The sequence below is a fragment of the Coturnix japonica genome, chromosome 5 (assembly GCF_001577835.2).
Source record: "Coturnix japonica isolate 7356 chromosome 5, Coturnix japonica 2.1, whole genome shotgun sequence".
NCBI classification, from domain to species: Eukaryota; Metazoa; Chordata; class Aves; order Galliformes; family Phasianidae; genus Coturnix; species Coturnix japonica.
Window position 1 is genome coordinate 4,121,696 of NC_029520.1, and position 22,571 is coordinate 4,144,266.

Here is a 22,571-nt window from a genome sequence, read left to right on the forward strand (position 1 = left end):
AGTAGTAAAAACAAATCACATTTTCATTTTCAAGGAAACCAACCTGAGAAAGGATTCCTGCTCGAATCTGTAGTGGCTGAATTGCATGGGCCTGGGTCACCAATGGAACTGCGTTGTCCACCCTCAGGGAGAAACTTGTGGGTTTACTATGGTTCGTAGTAATTCCTGTCAGGAATTAAAACACAGCCAGGCTTTAAGCACAACAGCAGCCTTGCATAATTTCTCAGCAAAGAGCAAACAAAGAATATCTTTGTAAAGCTTTCCTATTTTGTCTTGATGCGTTCACAATCTAATCCCGTAATTCAGGCTTCCTAAGCCAAATAAAATCAATGTAACACTTAAAAGATTTTTGGTGTCAGTACTCATCTGCACAAATACTTTACCTCATAATTTCCAGAAAGAACTGCCAATGCCTACTATGTGAAAACAGGCTACTGGGAAGTGGAATGACTTTGGCAGCAGGTTTTGCAAAGCTAAGCATTTCACTACTTATCGCAAATTGCATAAAACATACCTGCAAGGAAGCATTACAAAAGTAAGCAAAACTGAATTTCAAAGCTTCCCATCAACTCCTGCATTTCTCACACACTATTTCCAGCTAGATGAAACCCATCCCTCCCAGGTCTTGTAATATACAATGTCATGTGTATAAAACCTTCAACTGATGTAATACTATAATGTCACAAAACAATACTAAGTTATCATCATGCAGTCAAAAGCTTCGAATTTTGACATGCTGTTGACTAATTTCTTTTCCACACAACCACCCAGAACAGTAACATCTTAACTCTGCCAAGAGTAGCAAGACCTAGCACTTAAGATATTTGATAGAGAAGCCAAGTAGAGGAAATTTGAAGAGGTGCCAGACCCCATTAATATCCCTGTCCCTCCACACCAGCAACTCAGCTTGTCACCTACGTGATGAAACCAATAAATTCTTTTATTCAAGCTGCAGCAGAACTTCAGTTTGGACATTTATCATCATACTAAAAATACACACAACATTACAGAGAAAATATGTTGTTTCTGCTTTTATCTAAAGAGATAAAGACTTCCTGGCTCCTAAAAGTTTAGGTAAAAAGTGAAAAGTTAGAAAATCACATTAAGATAAACCTTATAATAAAACGTATCATTTCACAATCTGGTCTCTATAGCAAAGCTGAACGTTACCAAGACAGCTAAACTGCCTTTTTGGAGCTGCAAGACTATAATCAAATAAAGTTAACAAACAAACAACACAAACTACCTTTCCCTATCCATAAATGTACCTAGCATACAAAAGCTGTTCTCCATCAGCTATTCTCTGATCAGCCAACTATAAACAAAATAAAACCCACAATTTTTGATTGATACGTTCTGCAATCAAACCAAAGTTTTCAAGACTCCTAAACAATAACACAAGCAGTATGTAAATAAACTTGTTTGGGAAATAGAGTTCACCTACACTGCCATGTACCTTTCCTGAGATGCACATCTTTATCTAGTCATTTTCCACCTTGCAGAAATGCTTCTCTGCAAGCCTTTCCACCTCACACTCTTCCAACTGTTTCTGATAATTAAGCCCTCAGCCAATTATTTCTTTCCATAAATAGAAAATTTATATACTAAAGTCAATATTATCCTTGTGGTAAAGGAAGAGTTCAGCCAACCAGTCCTTAATTCCTCACAGGACAAAACAATCAAAGCTCTTAAAGACTCAGTTATAGGTTTTTTAACCAGCAGAACATTGCAATTATTCCATATAGCTGTCCTGAGTGATCTTAATCATAGGACAGCACATCTGATACCGTTTACATGGAGCAGCCACATCCTTACATAAAGTCCCAGGATTCTAAATGTTTTGTTAGACATTTTGTTAATCATCCAGATTGATTTAGGACAGGAGTTATAGTTTCTTACCCTTATCCCTAGGATATCCTATAGCCCTAAGGATATAGGGATAACTATATCCAAGGGATATAGTTGCAGCAACATTGATACTCTCCTCATCTTTCTCGTTTCTTCTCAAGTTTTATTTTAGAACACTCTCCTTACTTGCTTTAGATTCCACATCGCACATCTCAATTTTGTTCAGATATATGTGTGTACATATATGTATGCAAATGCAACAGGGGGGAGAAGGAAGAGTGAGAAGGTGTAATGTATCCAATTCTGACTCTTAAAGCTATTTTTTTTTCTTTTTAACAGAATTAATTCTTTTAATATAGAGTTTAAGTGGATATAATGGACTCAAATACTGCGATAAGAGTCAGCACTACTCATGTTTCAGGAGCTAAGAGTTACAGTTATAAACATACCTTGAAGAGTCGGAGGACATATGATCAGCGTCTGCTGGAAAATGTCACTGCAACCAAACTGAGCAGTTCCTGCCTGCAGTGGGATTCCTTGGTGCAAAACTGAGTGGGCAGATGCGGTTAAAGCCTAAGGGAGCAGATTAAACACAGGCACCATTATAAGTGTGAAGATGTCCCACCAGCTAGTGTAATAAACAGCTGAAGTAATCTTATAAAAACAGACATTTCAAATCCATTTGTCAGGATGCATTTCCATCTCACCACGGGAGGGCACTGCAATACAACAATGCTCCACTACGACAATTCCAGCTCGTTGCAATTTGGAAACATGGGATTCTAAACCAAGTCTGTTTGGTTTCTTAAACAACCACTACAAAAATATCGAAACAATATAAAAAAAATACAAAAAGAATATAAAAACGTTTTTACCTGGCTTCTTAATGGGCCAATTTTGGTGAAGCTTGCAGTTAGATTAGCTGCATTGCCCGAGGCAACTGGTCTCATAAGTGATGTTTTATTGCGGTTGCTTAAGTCATATAAATTTGATCTGCATTTGCAAACATCCATGATGTGAAAACAGGACTTTACTCTGTTACAGACAGAAAACACGTAGGTTGCTTTAAGTCCAATTGTATGCAACTTAAATGTATGTAGCAAATCCACACAACAAGGAAAAAAGCTGAAAGCCCCCACTTGCCAGTTTCACAGAGCAGCATCATGCACAGAATCAGCAGCATCACAGGAGTTGTGCTATTATTATGTCCAAGCCAAGACTTCTTATGTTTTGAAACTAAAATTATATTAAAAAAAAATAACAAAAAATGCCCTGCAATTTCCTGCTCCTTGCACCTAACACTGTATTCTAACAGCTGGATAACAAGCAAGATAACAACTAAAAGGATGGAAAGCTTCTTCCTTCCTGAAATGCTTGCACTTCTGGAAATGCACAATGAAAGATTAAGTTCCAGAAGTGCAAGAAACCTCTCAATATATTCTGTGTCACCCACTGTATAGAAGAAAGGACTGAGTCCATTTCAAAAAGAAGTGCCTACCCTAGAGCTCAACAACTGACAAGTGTTTCTTCATACCTCAAACCCCAAATTTCCGCAGCGTTCAGTTTTTATAATCCAGACATATAAAAGATAATTTAAAATTCTCTTGGCTTAATGTTGCCTTTCAGAAAAGAAATAAGTTATTCCAGCACTTTCTTTGCATCTAACATAGCGAGCGCCTGAAAGAATTCTTTAAGATGTTACAGAAATGACTGATGATTTTTTTCTCTGAAAGCAGATGCAACAACAGTATCACAAATACGAACTGCTACAACAGAAACATGAGGCCTCTGGTACATACTGGTTGCTATGAGGAAAATCGAGGAGGTGCTTCATGGTAACAAAAGAATGGTTCAGTGTCTCAGCTGGAGTGATTCTTAAATCAGCATCAATCAGCAACATTTTCTTCAACAGACTGACAAATTCCCTCCTGTCTGCCTTCTCTGCCAACAGGTCACTTCCTTCCAAATCCATCACCATGTTCACCTGGCGTTAAACAAAAGAGGTAGACACAAGCAATCCACGTTTGTTTGATTCCTTCTGTTACTGGGCAAGAACCACTGCTTAACACAATGACAATGGAACATCCTTCTAGAAAGACAAACTGATACAACTGGCTATTTTCCCCAGCACAACGTATGTAGACAAGGATAGATAAGACTGACACACAACATGACAACAGTCTAAAAGATGTTTACTCCAAAACAACAATAATTATTCTCATCCTTCTTTTCATAAAGGAAGGAGGCATAAATACTCACGTGCACTATATCATCCAAACTGTTGAAAATATACTTCCTGGCCTCTTTAGACTTCATACCTGTCTCCGCCTCGTGCTCTTCCAAAGTCTCAAAAAAAGAAAAGAAACAAAACAAAAAACAAAGAAACAGAAAGGAGAGTTGAATTTAGACATTGGCAATAGAGGACACCTGAAAAAAAAACCCTAACACCTCCAACTTCTGAGTACACTGAAACATCTACTGGCCCAAGAAGCCTGATTAACAAATAATAACAATTCAATTAAATATTTGAGTTTTCTATATGCTTAATTGCTGACTACTTCCATTTTCTACATTGAAATGTGAAAGCACTGAATTTCACATTTAATTTAACATAGGACTGCATTACAGTAGGTTTGTGAATTACACAGGAAGCATTAAAAGCCGAGCAAAGAATGGGCTGTGCGTGCGTATATATGTATAAAGATACTTGTTATTATATATCACAGGTTTTCTATTACTTGTATTGCACACATTTCCTTAAATTCAGACCTTTCAATGCAAACATCAGTTAACACCATATCAGTGAAGGGGGGGAAAAAAAAGCATGTGTCAGACTTTGTTCAATTTCTATTTGCTTTGCCATGCTTTACTATGCAAGTCAGCACTGCAAGGAATCTGTAGTTTGTTTTTATTATTTCAAACATTCAGATTACAGGAAATTTCCTGAAATTAACTTTGAAAACTCTGGGTCATGATCAGTATTTCATACCAAAACTTCTTTCTTCCCCCAAGACGGCGTTGAGCCTGATGGGCAAAATGGAGCTTCCTAAAACTGATGAGGGCTGTTTGCATAAAGGACTAGTTTAGATTCTGACACAGAAAAGCCGGGTGTACACTGTCATCTCTCCATCAACTGTATGAATTTATTTCTTTTCTAATGGAATAATTACAGCAGAGCAATGAGAGAATCCTAAAACTGGGTGAGCCCAGCAGTATTCATTGCTCCACGTCCAGCACCAGCCCCAGCTACTCAGCCCACTGCACACTGTGGATTTACCACTTTAGAGGAAGCTATGCAATCTGGGCTTTTGAGTTTGTCAGCTGTTTGTTACTTCAGAGATTTTATGTCAACAGTAACTGCTTTGTTACTCCTCAAGCCCTGCGTAAACTCTGCAAAACAGCAACATGAAGCGATTTAATTTACCAAAAACTATCTTTGCACAGGGGGTTATAACTGTTTATGGTCACGTAAAGTCGCTTAGAGTGAAGCAAGGTAGACAGACCATAAAAACAGACTTGTTTTGTCTACTTTCATTGTACTGTAGCTTTCTGCCAACAAAGACTGTTTTAGTATTAAATCTGAAGCAAGCGAATTGTGTCGTTTCTTGGACTCCTTCCTCCCAGGACTTCTAATCCTGAAATCACTTTGAAGCACAGTTTTAAGAGAAGTTTGGGCCTCAGAGACAAATTCTACAAAGTGATATGAAAATCTGTGACTAAGCAAGAGAAAAACCTCATTTGGTGCCTCGAGAGATACAAGGCTAAACATACAGCCCATGCTGCAGCCAGGCACATGTGCACTTGCCTACAGCCCCAGCAGTCCAGGATCTGCACACGAGCTCCCTTGGCCAGTCACTGCTTAAGGAGTGTGAATTTGAAGTGCTGGTTTTTAGAAAGGAGGTGGGGAAGGGAAAAAATAGAAGAGATGCAGAGTGGGGACAAAAAGAAAATCACTGGAGATGTGGAAGGGAGCAAATGCTATTGTAGTAAATCTTGGCCTCTTTTTTGATTTCTCTGCTTTCTAATATATTACAGTGATTACCTTTAATCTCCATCCAGAATATGGTGCATCTGTTTCTCTACAGAAAAATCTTGCAGTTTTCGTCCCCATGCTTAACAACTGTTCTCCTGGCAAACCTTGAGTCTGAGAAATGTAACGAATCTGAGGAAGAAAAAAAGAAACAAAAAGAGTTTAGCTCTGGTTTTTAAAACATGAACCACACAAGTTAAAGATTTATTTCTCTTAAAGAAAAACAGTGACAGAAAAACCTGGACTTTAACAGCTACATCTTATGCAGGAGAAAAAACATAGAACTGAATGCTTGGTATTGTTTCCTCACTCTTTCAGAGGCAGCTATACAGAAACAAACCACTGCAGCTTTTCAAGTTCAGTCACAGGTACAAGGGCCTAAGGAGAACTGCTGTCATCCTCAACCCACTCTAATCCTAAATATCATGTATTAATTCTAAGCATGAAAACTAGCATGAGAGATTTGCTTGTATACAGAATCTGTATACCGATGGGTTGACCATGGAAAAAACAGAGCAGCTGGGGACTCCCAGAGAATGAAGAAAGGGGAATCAGAAGGAGAAAGCAAGAAAATAGCAGAAGAGTTTCATAGTCAATATAGGACTAGAGAGCAAGCATCTGAGAGGAAGAAAGCTCATGGAAAATGGAAAGTCCATAATTCTTGACATCATGGAATAAAGACAGAGCCAGGCTATCATAAATATTTCTAGTTTGCTTAGAATTTAGCACTTTATTCAGGCTTAGAATGTAGGAGAGATAAAACAGTGCATTAGTTCAAAAACTTGACATTTAAGCACCTGGGCCTTTGATGGTGACCATTAAGGCTCAGATGATGTGGCTACTTCCTACTAAGAAGTGCAGCTGTTCCTGAATATATTCATAAGCTCTGAGTTATTATCTTCATTTTCATTCAAGGTCTAGGCTTGTTGGCTGTCACTCACAGGGATAGGGAAAATGCAACATAAAGCATTTGCCCATTCATTCACTAGGTGACACATCATATACATTATATGTATATACATATACATCATATATATCAAGGAAGGGAATTTCCTTGAAAGCCATCTCCTACAGTTGCTGTACTCATGTACATTGAGTAAAACGATAAAGCAGATTTCTCTGCAGCAAATTTAGCAGACATGGCTGAGCATGATGACAATCCTGCCTAAAACAAGGCCATTACTGATGGTGCAGAGGAGGGGATGGCTCCTCTTCCAGTGTGGGAACCAAGTTGATATATCGACTTATCAACTGATGCTTCTAGCAAACTCGATTGATGTGGCTGTCTTTAAATTTTGTTTGCCTATTTTCCACATACAAGACTGCTGCAATGGGAGAAAGAAGATTGTTTTGTTGTTGTTGTTTTGTTTGTTTTTAAACTAAGATTCCAATCTATTCTAAAAAAGACTCTACTAATGATGAGATAGTACAGAGAGCAGTACAAGCATAAAGCTCCAAAGACAAGAGGCCCTCAGTTGTGGAATCAGCTAATGGGTTTCTGCCATCATTAATAATCGCAAGTTAATTTCAGGATGGAATCAGGACCAGGTCAGAATATTCGATCACTGAAATTCCATTTTCATCCTACATGACAGACAACATGGTCCAAAGCCATATTAGACATCCAGGAGCAGAGTCAACCTGAATGTAGCATCACGATCAGGTTGTGAACTGGGCTTACAGCTTCCTCCTCCAAAGCATCACTCCTACTAGCTGTTACTTACAGCAGTAGGGGGCAAGAGTGGAGGCAAATCTGGACATTACACATTGTGACCTTTCATACATGTCTGGATCTCTTTCTGCAGTTTCTTTTAAAAATAATAAATAAATAGGCCTGCCAAGCTCTTATCAATCTCTGAGATGGTATTTCAAATAATTTCAAAACCAAATGTCTTCAATTTTTCTTTAAACAATGCAATTAATTATATTGCTCTTTCCTTCTCTATTTTAAGAGCAATACAGTTCCTAAATGTTTTCTGCAAACCAGTCAACCTCAATCCATGTTCCACTCACAGCTCACTTCCTACCCAGGAAACACTGTATTTTGTATAAACAAGGGAAACAATAAAATGAAATCTTACCAAATCAACAAAACAAAACAAATCACTCTATTTCCTGTCTTCAAGCACAGGAAGCCAGAAGCCTGGGGTATGAAGATCAGGATCGGAATAACCTAAACCAATGTGCTGGAGGAACTGTGCTACAACTGCATGCTGAATCAAAGATGCAGAAGTTAATAATAAGCCAGTGCTGTTACAATTGGGATTTCCAAGAGCCTTCTTCACTTTCAAAGTCCAAAAGTGAAGGAGAAATCAGAATTCTGATTATCCTACCACTGACTTTATATTCACATTATATTAGAAAATAAGACCTCTCTAAGTACAGGTTTTCCTGACTCAACCCATTCCCAGCAATTAAAAGGAAGGTTATAAAGCAACAGTGATGTCCTCAAACTCAGGTTTCCATCAGATAAAACAGCTTCAATATAAATATATATTTTACAAGATAGAGGGGGGAAAAAAACAATTTCAGTTGTATTCAGAAAAGCAGCATAATATACAGTTCATTCTAGAAACAGGATTTATGTTTTTAGGGCAATCATTAACTCTAAATTAAAAGCATCAAACAGACTTGAAGAAATACTGCTTATTAAGGGATGTTATTAGCATTTGAAATTCTCAGTTTAAGGATCTGACATACTGAAATTGCATAAAGTGAGCATATGTCTGTGAAAGTTTTTCTACTACCTGGTCATATTCCAGTGCTCCTGGGTACAGTGGCCATCCGAGAAACAGCTCTGCAATCACACACCCTAATGACCACATGTCTATGGCTTCACAAAACGGCAATCCCAGTATGATCTCTGGTGCTCTGCAAATTAAATATGGTTATTGGATTTTTTCCTCAGGGTAAAAAGACAATTCAACAATCCAATGACAGAAACATCTGTTATTTGAAAACACAGACTAATCGCTTTGTTAAAACCACAGCATCAGAACCTGCACTTTACTTTGTCTACATAACCTGCTGTAATAATTTAGTCGCGCTGAGATGTTATTTATCAGTTTGCTTCTTATGTACATGAAAATAAGCAATATGTGTGAGAAAGAGAACACAAAGGATTCATTGTTTTTGCCTTTCCTCCAGCGCATCCTGAGCGATTCATTTGCTCGACGCTGTACACCTGTAACTACATCCTAAAGAAAACACATTGATTTGGGTCAAAACAAAAAACAACCAAATTTTATCTGAAAATACACTCTCATGCTTCTAACCTGGAAAGTACACTTTGTTTATTTAAAACATCAGTTCAATCACATACTGCAAATCACTTATGCTCTCAAATTAATACAAGACGAGCCATTCTTGAACCATTTCAATGACACCACTGCACCTACTAAATAGACCAGGTCTTGTTTTTCCACTTAAAACAAAAGTGAATTATTTCAACAACAACACTGAAATTTATTTCTCTACTCAACAACTGCAAAAATTGGTATTGACACAGCTGCTAAAAGGGCTTTTAACATTTCTGTTCGCATAGAACAAAACTCAAGCATTCCGCAGGCATCAGCTTTAATTACATTTGCTCTTTTTAAGCCTCCCCTCTGGTTTGTTCAAGCTATAATGTGATTTAGTTTTAAAATTACAATCTGTTGTTATCTTAGCACGTGACAGAACAGCATGAAGACAATCAAAACCAACACAATAATTCACATTACAACTGGGCTGAACAGTAGAATTCAACTGACCACAGCACAGGCTGCTGGCAAAAATCCCCATTGCTCATCCATGTAAAAGCTTATAAAAGTTACACACGTTGCTGTGTCATTTTAATGTTCCACAAACAAAACAACCTCTTAATGTAATAAATTCCCATTTATTTATCTTCTCACACATTTACCTTTATAAAAACACTCTTTTAGTTCATAGAAATGCAATGTCCTACTTCATGCTATACTGGAAAACAGCAGCCAAGAGCAGAACTATCTTCTTGACTTTTGACATGCATATGACTTAAAAGCAGCAAGGTTGGCCAGACATGTTCACTGATGCACCTATGGGCTCTCTCTTCAGGCCCACCTGTGCTATAGCTTAAGTCTGCCAAACTTGGCTCCAAAGAGAGACAGATGTTCTTTACAGGAAAGGCTCCTGAAATTCTGCCCCATCTTTGTCCAGCAAAAACCCCGAGGCTTCTGCTATGGGAAAAATCTGAGACTTTCCAGAGATAAGAAATTGACAGGGCAGTGTCAATGTGAAATGCTAACACTTCCCATTTGTGCCGATGCTTAGCTTCTCACTCTGCTCACAAACTGGGTGCAGTTATACGAAGGACAAATCTTGTCACTAGCAAGGAAACTTGAGAGGCTCAGTTTTCTGCTATATTCAAAGATCTGGTTACATTTAACTTCTCGAGCTTAAACATGTATTTTTGCAATGCAGGATCATGACACCGCAGTAAGTATTAGCTAGTTTTGTTATCTGAGAAATAAATGTAATATATCTACATGCCACAAGACTGGAAATAGCAGCAAGAAACGTCTGCATTCAACTGTTGGCTGGATGCCCCGCTGCACCCTGTTGTTATAGATCTCTGTGAAAATATGCTTCCTTTTGTTGTATTGTGTTACAGCTCCGAATAGTTAATGAACATACACAGAGCCTATGGATATAGCAGCTTTAACAAATGCTTCTGCTAAAATAAGCTCTTCAGAAACCTCTTATATTTACCCAACAGTTAATATCTGTGCTGTATAAAAATAGCCACCGTCAGTCAGTCTGACGCTCATCTCTTTTGAGAGATAGGATTGCAAATTAAAGGATACGGGCAGATACAGTGACAGAAAGCAGAAAGCTTTCTTGCTGTATTTCCAAACATAAACATCCAAAAGTTCTTCACTTGCACCCAGAAGCTCTGCCATCCCACCATGAGAGCCACAGGCCTGGAGGGGGCTGCAGACGTGCCCCTCACACCCTTCTGGAAACATCCACTTCATACAGCAACAGCTCCTAGGCAGAAAGACATGAAATGCTTCTTTCTCACTTGGTGCAGCACAACTCAATTCATGTCTCCCAAAGCAGGCTTTTTCAATTGATGGAAATACTCAAACAGGCAGGAGATGCAAGTGAGTATTTACTTTGGCCTCATTCGGATGGTAATGCTTCTACTTATTGCAGCACAGATCACGAATATACAGACTATTCCATGCATATCTTGCAAGCTTCTGAGGAAAATACCACACCACTTGTTATATTAATTCACTTCATGATCAGAACTCCTTGTGAAGTGAGTGAGGTTCAGCGCTAGCCAGCTTAGAACAAAGCAACAAAATAAACAAATAATTCCTCGATAAGAACTCCTCCAACCCTCACAGTGGAGTTACAAAGAGCAAAAAAGAACAAGAATCAATAATACCTCGGGACAAAAGGTGTAAGAAGCCTAAGCCACTTCCAACGATCATTATCCAGAAAACACTGGTCAGAACTCTGATGTCAAGGAACAAGTAAATGAAAAAGCTAAAAGCCAACAGATAATGAGAGTTGATGAACAGTATGAACTACAATAAAACAGCAGCTTCCTAGCACTGCTCATATACGTAACATTCTGCTGAATGCAGAAATAGTACTTCAGACGTTCTCCCAAAGGCCTTGCAGCAATCACACCTCTTCACACATCAAAGAAACCAGAATCTTTCTCTTCGGCAGTACAAAGGCTGTCGGTACCCACTGCCTGCCACGTGGCACTGCTGTATTTATGGCACACAGAAATAGCCCTCCTCCCCTCACATCTCCCACTCCTTTCAACACATCGTGGCTCTTTCCAAGACCGAACCCTTTAGCCGCCAACCTCCACACTGGCAGCTGAAGATAACAGGGCCTTATGAGGAAAGCAGAGTCACTTCCTCTCCCCAGGTGTTACTTAATATTCCAGAGATGCTGACCATTGGGAATTCTAGCAGCTTGCCACATTGTTACTGGTTTCACAGTAACATTCTTTTGCAATATTGTATTTTAAGTTTGAAACTTTTAAGTACCCTGAGTAAAAAATGTAATACTGGTTCTCCATATATTTTGGCTTCTACACATTTGTATAGCCAAAGGGAAATGCAGACAACATTTATAACAAAGGAACATAAGACAAAATGCATACTCTTCTTATATAGACGGAACATTACTGCCCCTTCTTACCACTGTTTCATTTCACAGTGCCTAATAATTCATCTGCTCTGGGTACAACAGTCATGATTACAACAAATACCAACACAACCAAGTCATCAGAAGGGCAGTGCATGGTTTTTTCTTTTGCTAATGAGCCGTTCAAAACCATCTTATTGATCAAGAAAAAGGAGGTGGAACTTACACAGGTTCAACAGTGAATGGAGTCAAAATGGATTAGAAACCTGGCTTTTTGGAACTACAACTACTCCCAGAATCTAAGCACATGCATTATTAAAGTTATAACTAGACAAGGGCTGTGAGATGTGTCATCCTTATAAAGAAAGGAGGCCTAGAAGAGCAAAGAGTAATTTGTTATAACAATAGGCACTCTAGCAAATATGCTCACATCCAATTCCTTTACAATTAGAGTCTGTCATAAATGGAGGAGTACAAACCTTTCTAGATCTGAAGGAATATAGCAAAGATTCAAGGCTGGAGAGATCCTAATCAAATTATCAGCACTCGGTTATTTAGAAACACGTACACAAGCACAATTAATAATCTGGTGGAGGCAATGAGACTGAATCACATAATGACCAAATTTATGGATGATGAAGTTTCTAAACAACAGCTGGTTCTCAAGTGTGTTTGTGATGGACTTCAGAAGGGATTTCAACTATGTAATTACAGCAACACAATAACAGGCAGTAGCACATTCGTGGTGTATAGTAAAACACTGAAAATTCACGTAAATCATTCATTCATGAATTACTTGACTGCTCACAAATTATATACCCAATGGAGAAAAAAAAAAAATCTAGATCACTTTATAGATTACTCGAGAAAAATACATTAAACTGGGACCAAAAATAATCAGGCTATTGGTACCTATTTTTAAGTGAGAAAGACATAAGCCTTATATAAAACTAGTGATATCCCCTCACCTTGAATAGTGTGTTCACTTTTGAATTCTGTGTTCAGATTAGGTCACCCCCATCTGAAAAAGGATACATCAAATAGAAAAGATGCAGAGAAGGATCATATCAATTAAAGAACTGAAGAGACTCAGGTGAAAGAAGAAATCCTGGTTAGAACTACAAAATTTCAGTGAAGAAATCAAATCACTTAAATTACATAAAATAATGGAAGAGAAGCAGTCAGGTCTTTTAACACCCTACCTCATGACAAAGAACCCAGGGAATCCCCCAGCCCTTTAAGATTAACTGATGCAAATATAAATATACCATCATGGGGGTTTTGTTTGTTTGTTTTGCTTTTTTAAGCCAGAGTTAAATTAGCCTTTGACCACTACTGAGGTGAAAAATGTATACAGTTTTAAGGAAGAGACTGGCAAAAAATAAGACCCACAACTGCCCCAGACCTTAAACAATAAGTTTCTTACAACACAGGGTTCTTGTCGTATCAACATACAATAAAACCAGGTAGAATTAGAACCTTCTGCTACAGTAAAGTTTCTAATACCAGATCATGGATCTGGTGACATACATATTTCTTGTTTCCTGCACACTAAAATTATTTTAATTGCATGAAGATAAAGAGTTACTCAAGCTACCCCCATAGACTGAAACAAACAAGTATTCGCCCTTCTTCATGACTCTTTCAAAAGTCGCACTACAGGTTAGAAGTTCACCAAATCGATTTTAAAGCCAAACCAAACCAGTCTCATAGTTCAGCTGTCTCTTGTTTTTAAGCCCATTCAGATGTCAGAATATAGACTGGTAGTGTTGTCTTAATGTACTTCTGGTCTTTGAAATACAAGCACAATATACAACACCAGATATATACATGTTGCCAAACAAGTTTTCCTCCTAGTTCTTTATAAGCATCACTGCTGTCATTCTAAAGAGAAACTGCATCTAAACATTCGCAGTCTGGATTTCCTTGTACAGTTTTGAGTGTACTTTCAACTATGAGACAATTAGACACCCAGCAGCTCATAACTAGCAAGTTCTGATTATTTTGTTTTTTAACTCTAAAGAGGATTTAAATTGAGAACAAAAACACAAATGCTCAGAAACAGACTCTGGGCATCTATGCCTTTTACACAGTAGGAAAGAAACAGATATTCCTTTACAGTTCAGGGCCATGTCACCACATATCACGAAAGACAAGAAGGACAAATATGTGCAAGAAGAGATGAGGAGTTATCCCTCATTCACAATTCCATTCCTCCTTTGAAGGAGTGCTGGAGAACAGCAGGTGCTGGTGTGGCAAGCGATAGTGAAGACAGGAGGAAATGAGTCACTCTATCTCAGGCAAACTTCTAGGGGTACATTATTGCTATGGTGTTGTCCACGGCACTGCACAAAAGGAATTGTCATTTCCTGACAGAAGAGGCTTCGTTTTAGCATCAACAGACTTTTCCACAAGCCAACATAATGTTCCATTGCTAGAGAGTCCTCCCCAGCACCACAGCCTTCCACCACTACATCAGTTACATATACATAGGAACATAACATGAGATTAACATGCAGCTGCCACTAACTTTGAACCCTGACCCTGAAAAAGAGAAAGGATTTAAAAACCTTATAGGAGAGTGACCCAACTATGTAACTAATGAGGAAAAAAAAGGAACAATCACTGCAAAAAAAAAGAGCTAATGTAAACGTAGGGTTTAAAATCAAGAAGGGAGAACAAGAGAGAAGAGGAAATCAAAGCAGAATCTAACAAGCTTACTAAGTGACTTATTTACGTATTTGATGCACTGAACAGCTTTTGAATTAAATGAAACTTAAGCAAAGGAGATACTGATACAGCAATAGAAAGAAGAAAATTCCATGTACGGAGAAATTCTTCACATGTTTTACTAGTGAATAATGTCTGCAATTTAATACCTTTTATCCCCGTTTTGGATAGCACAGTGTCAATACACAAAATACCAACTGGGGTTACCTATCTCACAGTGTGCTATTGTAAGAGTAGAGGCTGGCAAATGAAGGTGCAACCTGGACATTACCTCTGCCCTCGCTATCAGCATGCATCTATGCACAGCACTCCACTCTTACGGACCACTTGAAGATGCTGCATGCACTGCATGATCATAGAATCATAGAATCACAAGGTTGGAAAGGACCTACAAGATCATCTAGTCCAACCGTCCTTCCCTTTACTATACCTACAGAAAAAAAACACTAAATCATATAATGATTGAAAAGAAACAAAAACCAATGCTTTCTCTTTCCAAGAGAGAAGTTCCCTCATCTGCTGCCTTCCTATGGAATACATCATTACACACACAGCCCCTCAATTTGTGCCCAGGTGGTGGAGCAGCAAGGATGCAGAACCACCTCTGCCTGGGCAGAGCTTGATTGCGTGCATTTGCATGCAGCAAGCACAAGCATTGCTCTCCAGCACTGAAAAAGCAAGGAAGAAAAATTACAATGGTTCAGTCTGGCAGATTTGAAGGCTTCATAAATCAGAGTGCACTAAAGAAAAGCAAGATCTTAATTCCCATCCCTTTGCCTAGTTGTTATTGATTTAGTGGGAGTACAAAGCACTATTTCCATTAGAGTGTGCATGGACTTGCAGTACCCAAACATAAGCTGAAGATACCAAGGGTCATTTATTTCTTTTTTTTCTCCTCCTTCCTTTATTTTAAAATAGGATTCCCACTTTGGCATAGCTCAGGTATAAAGCCCAACAATACAAGGATATACAGCTGTCATGTCAAGAACCACGTGTGTCTTAACATATTATACTAAGTAGCTAGAAAACAAAAAGAAAACAGGACCAACTCCTGCAAAAGCACTTGTATTCAGGTCCCACATCAGAGCAAGTGCACATGTCAGGCCTGCAGCACAGCCATGAGAGCCACAATCCATTCAGTGAAGCTACTTTCCAGCACTTATCTGTTGCACAAAAGTTCTTCCTGTGGGCATATTGCACTGGAAGTAAACAAGCTGTAGAGCTATCTGAAAAGGTACAAAAAATCTTCTAGCATCCTCCTCTGCTGTGAAAAGATTTTCACTGCTGATGTGCACCCATCTGACTGGTTCCCGGCGATGATCTGATGGAGTTTTGCAATTGATTGACAACATTTGACTTAAATTACATTGTTTGAATTATAGAAAGCTCACCAAAAACCGGTCAGATTGATTTCACATCATTTATCTGCCTTGTATTTGGAGGTCACTCTGTATTCACACAAACTACCATGTTTATCCTATTTACCTTTCTAATAATGTTCTACATGTATGAATTCCAGTATCTACCATCATGACTTGTAAACTGAAGGTTGTTGCCCATGTCACAGCCTGTCAGGAGAAAAGGAAGCTGTAATTTTAGATAAAAGGTCAGTATCTTTATTACATGCATTTTATGCAGGGACACTGGATTAAAGAAACTGTCAATTCAAGCACCAACACCAATAACGTGATCCCAGGAAACAGACAGTACACTTGTTAAGTTGGTCTGTTTAAAAAGGGAAACAAGTAAGAGAGCTATTGAAGAAGTTATCATTTAAAAAGGATTATATCACATTAACATTTGATCACTTAATTTTGCAATGTTCAAACTACAGGCCATCCAAAAACAAAGTGTCCAGCAACAAGAACTGATGCCACAGCTCAACACAGGAGATCCGTGCCCTGTTCCCCAGATAAATGGAACACCAAAATCAACTTCACTTTGGATATAAAGTATTACCTAGTCACTTAATAGCCATGTCAGCTGCTAAGCAGAAAATAAAAAGAGTAAATGAACAGAAGCATCAGTTCATTTATGGCAAAAAAAATCCACAGAGCAGCAACTGGGGCAGGTGGGTAAACACACATGAAATTAAATCTGCTTGCTCAAGGTTACTGTGGTAGAGGCTTTTTGGTGAACAAAAATATTCTGAAACACTTTCAGGTCCTAAGTCTACTGCCAACACGTAGACCTGGCACAACATTTTATTCAGATCTGTTGATCTATACAAAAAAAGAATGCAAAAATGCTCTGAACATACAGTATACAGTGATGTTCACCAACCTTCGTTTTCACTTGTGTAATGCTGTACTAATTTATGATGTTCTGGCAAGCGAACAGACTGGATGACCTGGTAAGTTTTTCCCCTTCTGGTTTCTATGATTAGATCCCTGGTGTAAAATATGACACCATCAGAACAAGTAATGTTCTCACTAGTGTTTTAGTGATTCTACAGACACAATCACAAGTAAATACTACAAAGCTTAAACTTTTTGGGCACCAGGGTAAGAAACTGACACCATTCTGCCAAAACTGGAAATCTGAAAGGTTATTCCTTCCTCCCTCATGCCACTAAACCTAAGGACCACCAGCAAGGAAAATTACACAAGTCTATTTTCGTAGGCTAGACTATAAGACTTCAGCCTTCCAGCATGTCGCATCACCTGCTTGCCACCGTACCACAGCCTGCTGAAAGAATCCATATTCAAGTCCTCCATATTCTTCTCCAGCCTTGAACTCCCACCGTTCATGTTGTTGTATTTATTTTCCCATTTTTTTTCCTCCCTTTAGATACTTCGCTCTGTTTTTTCTCCCTATTTTTTCCTTCCCTGGTATCACATTTTAATTTATTTGTCCTTTCCTGTTGAAAGGAGAGCCACTCTATTCTTAGAAGAGTTTCAGATCCTAAAATAAACTGCTTAACTATGTATCCATTACATCCAGATTGATGTCATATCAGAACCTGACAGCACGCTGCAACAGGAATGCGACTGCAAAAAGCCCAGCATTTCTGCAGGCTCCACATTGCAAATATTTTTAAAGCACCATTACATGCAAACATTCAAGGCACTCTACCCAAATACTAAAGCATAGAAGTTCTCTTTGCCATTTCTGCTTCTCACTACAGCAGTGCTCCATTTTCTTCGCTTTTAGCTTTGATTTCCCTTTGAAAGAGCTTCTTGCGTGACCTCTAGCACCAAGAGCGGGCCCTCTACAGCCACACCAAAGAGGAATGCAGGCTAAACTAGAATCCACCAGCCATTAGTTTCAATCAAGTAGAAAGTTATATTTTGCTCTCATAGCAAACAAAGGTTAAAAGCAAACAGCATGGCTTAAAGAGGAAAAAATAGATAATAATGGCATCTTGATAATAAATGGATAAAAATGGGAGCCTTTCATTGAAGCAAATACAGTCCAGGTCGCCAATAATTGGGAGCAGCTCGTTACTTATGACTAAAACCCTCATTCTGTTCCTGCTACTGACAGCCATTCACCCAACAAAAGGAAACACCTTTTGATGATATCAACTGAAGCAGCAAAGACCAGACCCTCAGCAAACTGGCTGCTCGTGGCCTGCTGCCTTCCCAAGAAGAAGGAGATGTACACTGTTTCCCCTGCCAGTTCTTCTCTATATTTTGAGATAATACTTCACAGAATTTCACAAATCTCTGCTGCCCAAGCATGAGAAGCAATAAACGTTTCCTGAACTTGGGGGGGGGGGAAAAATAGCAGGAGTTACTTCAAGAACATGACTGTTCTTTCATTGAACTATTAAGAATGCATTAATAGAATACAAATAAAGATTATGAAGCACTCCTAAATACCAAGAATTGACATAAATACCACACAATAGCCCTGGTCCATATGATTTCAAGAGAATGCACTGGCTTCAAATATCAAATGACCAGCACCAAAATACAAAAGCAAAACAAACCATCTAAATATTTACCAAAAATACCAATTGCTAACAAAATCTGCAAAAATAAAACTATTGGGATTTCTCCCTGTTTCATATGAAATATAATCTTTCACTTAACTCTGATCACTGCCCTAAAGGCAAAGGTATTATGGGAATCTACAAGGTAGGAATATTTATGCCATTGAAAAGGTGAAAGCTGAAGTTAGCTCAACTTCTGTGGAAAGGTATTTGTGATTTCCCTGGAGATGAAAGGTATTAAACTGGTTTATTTGTAGCACTCAGAACCTTTCCAAGGAAAAGCTTCTGAGCGGTTCTTTTTCTTAGTCCCAGAAACCATTTTCAGATTAAACAGTCAAATAACAAATTCAAGCAGTAAGGGTTTAAAGGCCAGCCCTGCAGCCCAGCTAAAGCAGCAAAAATCATTTCTGCAGACTGCTGAAGAAAGCCCGGTCCAGCCGAACTATCCTGACCACATCATGCCTTCCACTTCCAGCAGATGAACCCAACAACCTCTCCTGTACACAGAAAAAAAGGTGCACAACATGCCACTTTGGTACCATATACATATTCCTTCACCACCAGCATCGTCTTTGGTAGCAGCCCCAGGACTCATCCCTAACAAAGGGTGGGAGCACAGCTATTCTGGCTTACACCCTTGCTTTTTAGTGAGGCTTCTGACACCATTGGCCTTGTCGTGCCTTCAGTAAGAGAGAGACCATATTTCCTTTAGCGTCAAATTTATGACATTCCTTTCGTTGTTTTTGGTCACTGGTATCAGTCAAAGGTTATAGGTAAAATCAGACAGGATCACTGCCATCATCTCAATGGGATACAACATGAAATGTCCCCCAGATCAGCTTGAATCAATGTTTATCTAATGAAATCTAGATGAAGACTGACAGCACTAAGAGAGGAATTTTTACTGACTAGATTTAAGAGATGATAGGCTATAGCATGAACAAGCACAGGAGCAATATACTCAAGAGAAACCCTGGTAGTAATTCCCGTACATTTGCTTAGAATTATCCAGAAAGAACTGCTGTCAAACAACTTTGAAGAGGCTCTATAAACAACAAGTATGTTAATAACTTTGCCAGGACACTAGTGAGCAAAATTATCTATAAGCATGCAACCACAGAGAAGCTGGAATACTTGGGAGCCCTACACAGAAATAACTTCTTGAGAACAAAGTTAGAAAGAAAGAACTCCATCAGGACTATATCAAAATCAAGAGACCAGAGACTTAGAGAATAGTAACATAACCTTAAGAGGAAAAGAGTCCACGAGAGAATAATGACAAATATGAGTACTTTCATTAGTCATTTGAGAACAAGACTAGATGAGTGGCTTACTCTTTTCAGTATTATTTTCTGTCTCTGAAGCTGCGAATACCCTTGGGGAAATCAGCCTGTACTACAATCTAAGACTGTAGGAAAACAACTAAAAATAACTGACTGGAAAAGACATAAAATCCAGCAGACTTCTAAGACAAGCTGCTTATTTTTTTCCTTTTTGAAAGAATGACAATCTCAAGACAATAGTCACTACAGTTTACAAAATGTGTGTCAGGGATTTGCCAAGTCTTGCTATGGTACTGAGAGTATGAGAAGACAAAAAGCTGCCTTGGTGAAGTAACAAGGAGAGATGTCTTTACCTACTTAGAAACCTCAAGCAACAGAAAAAAAAAGGACAAATTAAAAACAAAAAGGCAAGATAGTCCTATTGCAAAACAGAGATCATGTCATCCTGCCTACCTTTTGATGCTGTCTAAGGATGGCCAATGTAATATTGTAGCATTCACTTTAACATGCATTATGTGTTATATAACAATATAGTATTATGATTACAAAAGTGGTTATAACTCCAGAGAATGAGAAGTGGTCACATACATAATTATAACAGAGGATTATATCTATGGATTGACTTATTTTAAACCTGACATACACAAATTTATACGAGTTACAAAACCATAGGTGTGAAAGTTTCTTGAAGATACTAAATCAGTTTCTACACCATCTCCGTTATTTTAAACACAATAAAAACCAACAGACTCCAATTGCGTATCTCTTCAGCTCATATGCATTCCATTTGAACTGTCCTACAAGACTTTACCAGATTTTTATCAACCAAGATGAAGCGTTTAACTTTGCTTAATTAGTTTTATAGGAAGGGAGCAACACAAAACAAAACCCCACATTCAGCCCTAAACAAATAGAAGCAATCTATGGCAGTATCTTTTAATCAAGAACAGCACAGTAATCTGAACAGTGCATCATGTTACCAGCTCTACCAAGTCAAAAAGAGCTACCACAAACAGGCTTCATTCTACAGTATAAGCACATACCTCACTGTGTTGTGTATTTCTTATCCCTCACTGGTGCCAGAATACCCACTGAAATGAGAGACAAGTGAAATCATAGTTTCTTTGTTTCACTCTTCGGCGTGGATACAAAATGTTTAAACAAAGTCTATAAGTTAAGAGACTGAAGTTAAAAAACAGATGTTAACTGTATAAAGCAATCATGCATTTAACGTGGTATCTCCTTGATTCTAGCTGAATTAAACTGTTGCTTAACTGTGAAATTAACTCGTATTTAGTGGGGAAAGAGAATGAACTGAACTGAACCCCCAAGTGCAATTAGAACTGCCATATTGTTCGCTGTTTGCTAAATAGTAAAAGGAATAGGCAAAATTTAGCAAAGTTAATTCTCATATTTCAACACAGTTTCAGATCAGAACATTCCAAAATAGCACCAAAAACCACACCAAGTGTGCTACCATTACTGCTGTGCCATAAGCACGTCAAAGCAATCATAAAAAATATAGAGGCAATGTTTACAGGTTCCATGATTACTTTAAACATAATTATTTAGCTAGCACACATGACCCGTATTTCCCTATGAAAGGCTCTCTACTTAACTGGATTAACACACTATTGATGGCTACATTCTGCTGCCAGAGGCTACTGTCAAGTCATCATTTCCAGAACAAACCTATAAGCTATTTTCTTTATCCCATGTACGCTATTACAACAAGCTCATCATGAATTTGCTCCCAAAATGCTCTAAAAAATGCTGTAAAGAACATTCAAGAGCTGCATGACACAGGATTACCTGTTCTAACGAAATCAGAACATGCATCAGTCACAGGTCAGAAGGCTAAATATGTTGAGCATCTGATTTTTCTACATTGGTGATTTTTTCTTTTTTGAGGCATTTTTCTTTTTTAAACATAGAAACATTTCAATGCCATAAAAACTGACTGTTGACTCACAATAGGTACAGTTACTTTCTCCACCCACTTCTTAACACACACGTGCTACCTAGGAGATTTATTAATAGCAGGATAAGCAAGCTATAAGGAGAGAACTGAAGCAACCACCTGCTGCACTGCCACACACTCAGGGTAAGGCCTCAGGGAAACAAGGCCTGTGCTGTCACCTCTGCAGAGCCTTCCCTTCCCTTCCCTTCCCTTCCCTTCCCTTCCCTTCCCTTCCCTTCCCTTCCCTTTTTGCAGGGCAGGAACAGGAAGAGAAAGCAACTCAGAGGAGCTCCTGATGCCCTTTTTCCACACAGGGCCCAAGACCGATTTCAGCACAAACCTGCTATTTTTTGTTAACTCATTTCCATATGCAGCATCTAACTAAAAGCAAACTTAGAGTGAACCCTTCTCACACAAACAAAAGAACTGATTTTGATATTATATTTATTAACTGGAACAAAACAAGTAGTTGCAAACAGAGGAATTCCAAAGTCTACTTCCTTTTCCCTCCCCCAGCAATCCTGTTTGTTTCCTGGGGTTAATAAAGCTCAGTGGAGGACAGAGGAGGGCCATTCCTAATGAAGGCACACAGAATGCCCTTTAAAGGGCCAGAGGGGAACAACCACCAAGGTTAAAGTATGCAAGGAC

General features: G+C 38.5%; 1 protein-coding gene across 4 annotated transcripts in view; it reads right to left on the reverse strand.

Annotated features, from left to right (window-relative positions):
- Positions 1 to 22,571, reverse strand: part of HIPK3 (homeodomain interacting protein kinase 3) — an 83,166-nt gene that overhangs the window by 10,273 nt on the left and 50,322 nt on the right. For all 4 annotated transcript variants that reach the window (XM_015863468.2, XM_015863466.2, XM_032444758.1 and 1 more), the window contains exons 3-9: positions 8,626 to 8,749; positions 5,891 to 6,010; positions 4,108 to 4,194; positions 3,648 to 3,832; positions 2,724 to 2,883; positions 2,298 to 2,421; positions 44 to 165 (exon numbers count right to left, since the gene is read on the reverse strand). In XM_015863468.2, coding sequence (XP_015718954.1) covers positions 44 to 165; positions 2,298 to 2,421; positions 2,724 to 2,883; positions 3,648 to 3,832; positions 4,108 to 4,194; positions 5,891 to 6,010; positions 8,626 to 8,749 — 922 coding nt within the window. The remainder of the gene's footprint in view (positions 1 to 43; positions 166 to 2,297; positions 2,422 to 2,723; positions 2,884 to 3,647; positions 3,833 to 4,107; positions 4,195 to 5,890; positions 6,011 to 8,625; positions 8,750 to 22,571) is intronic.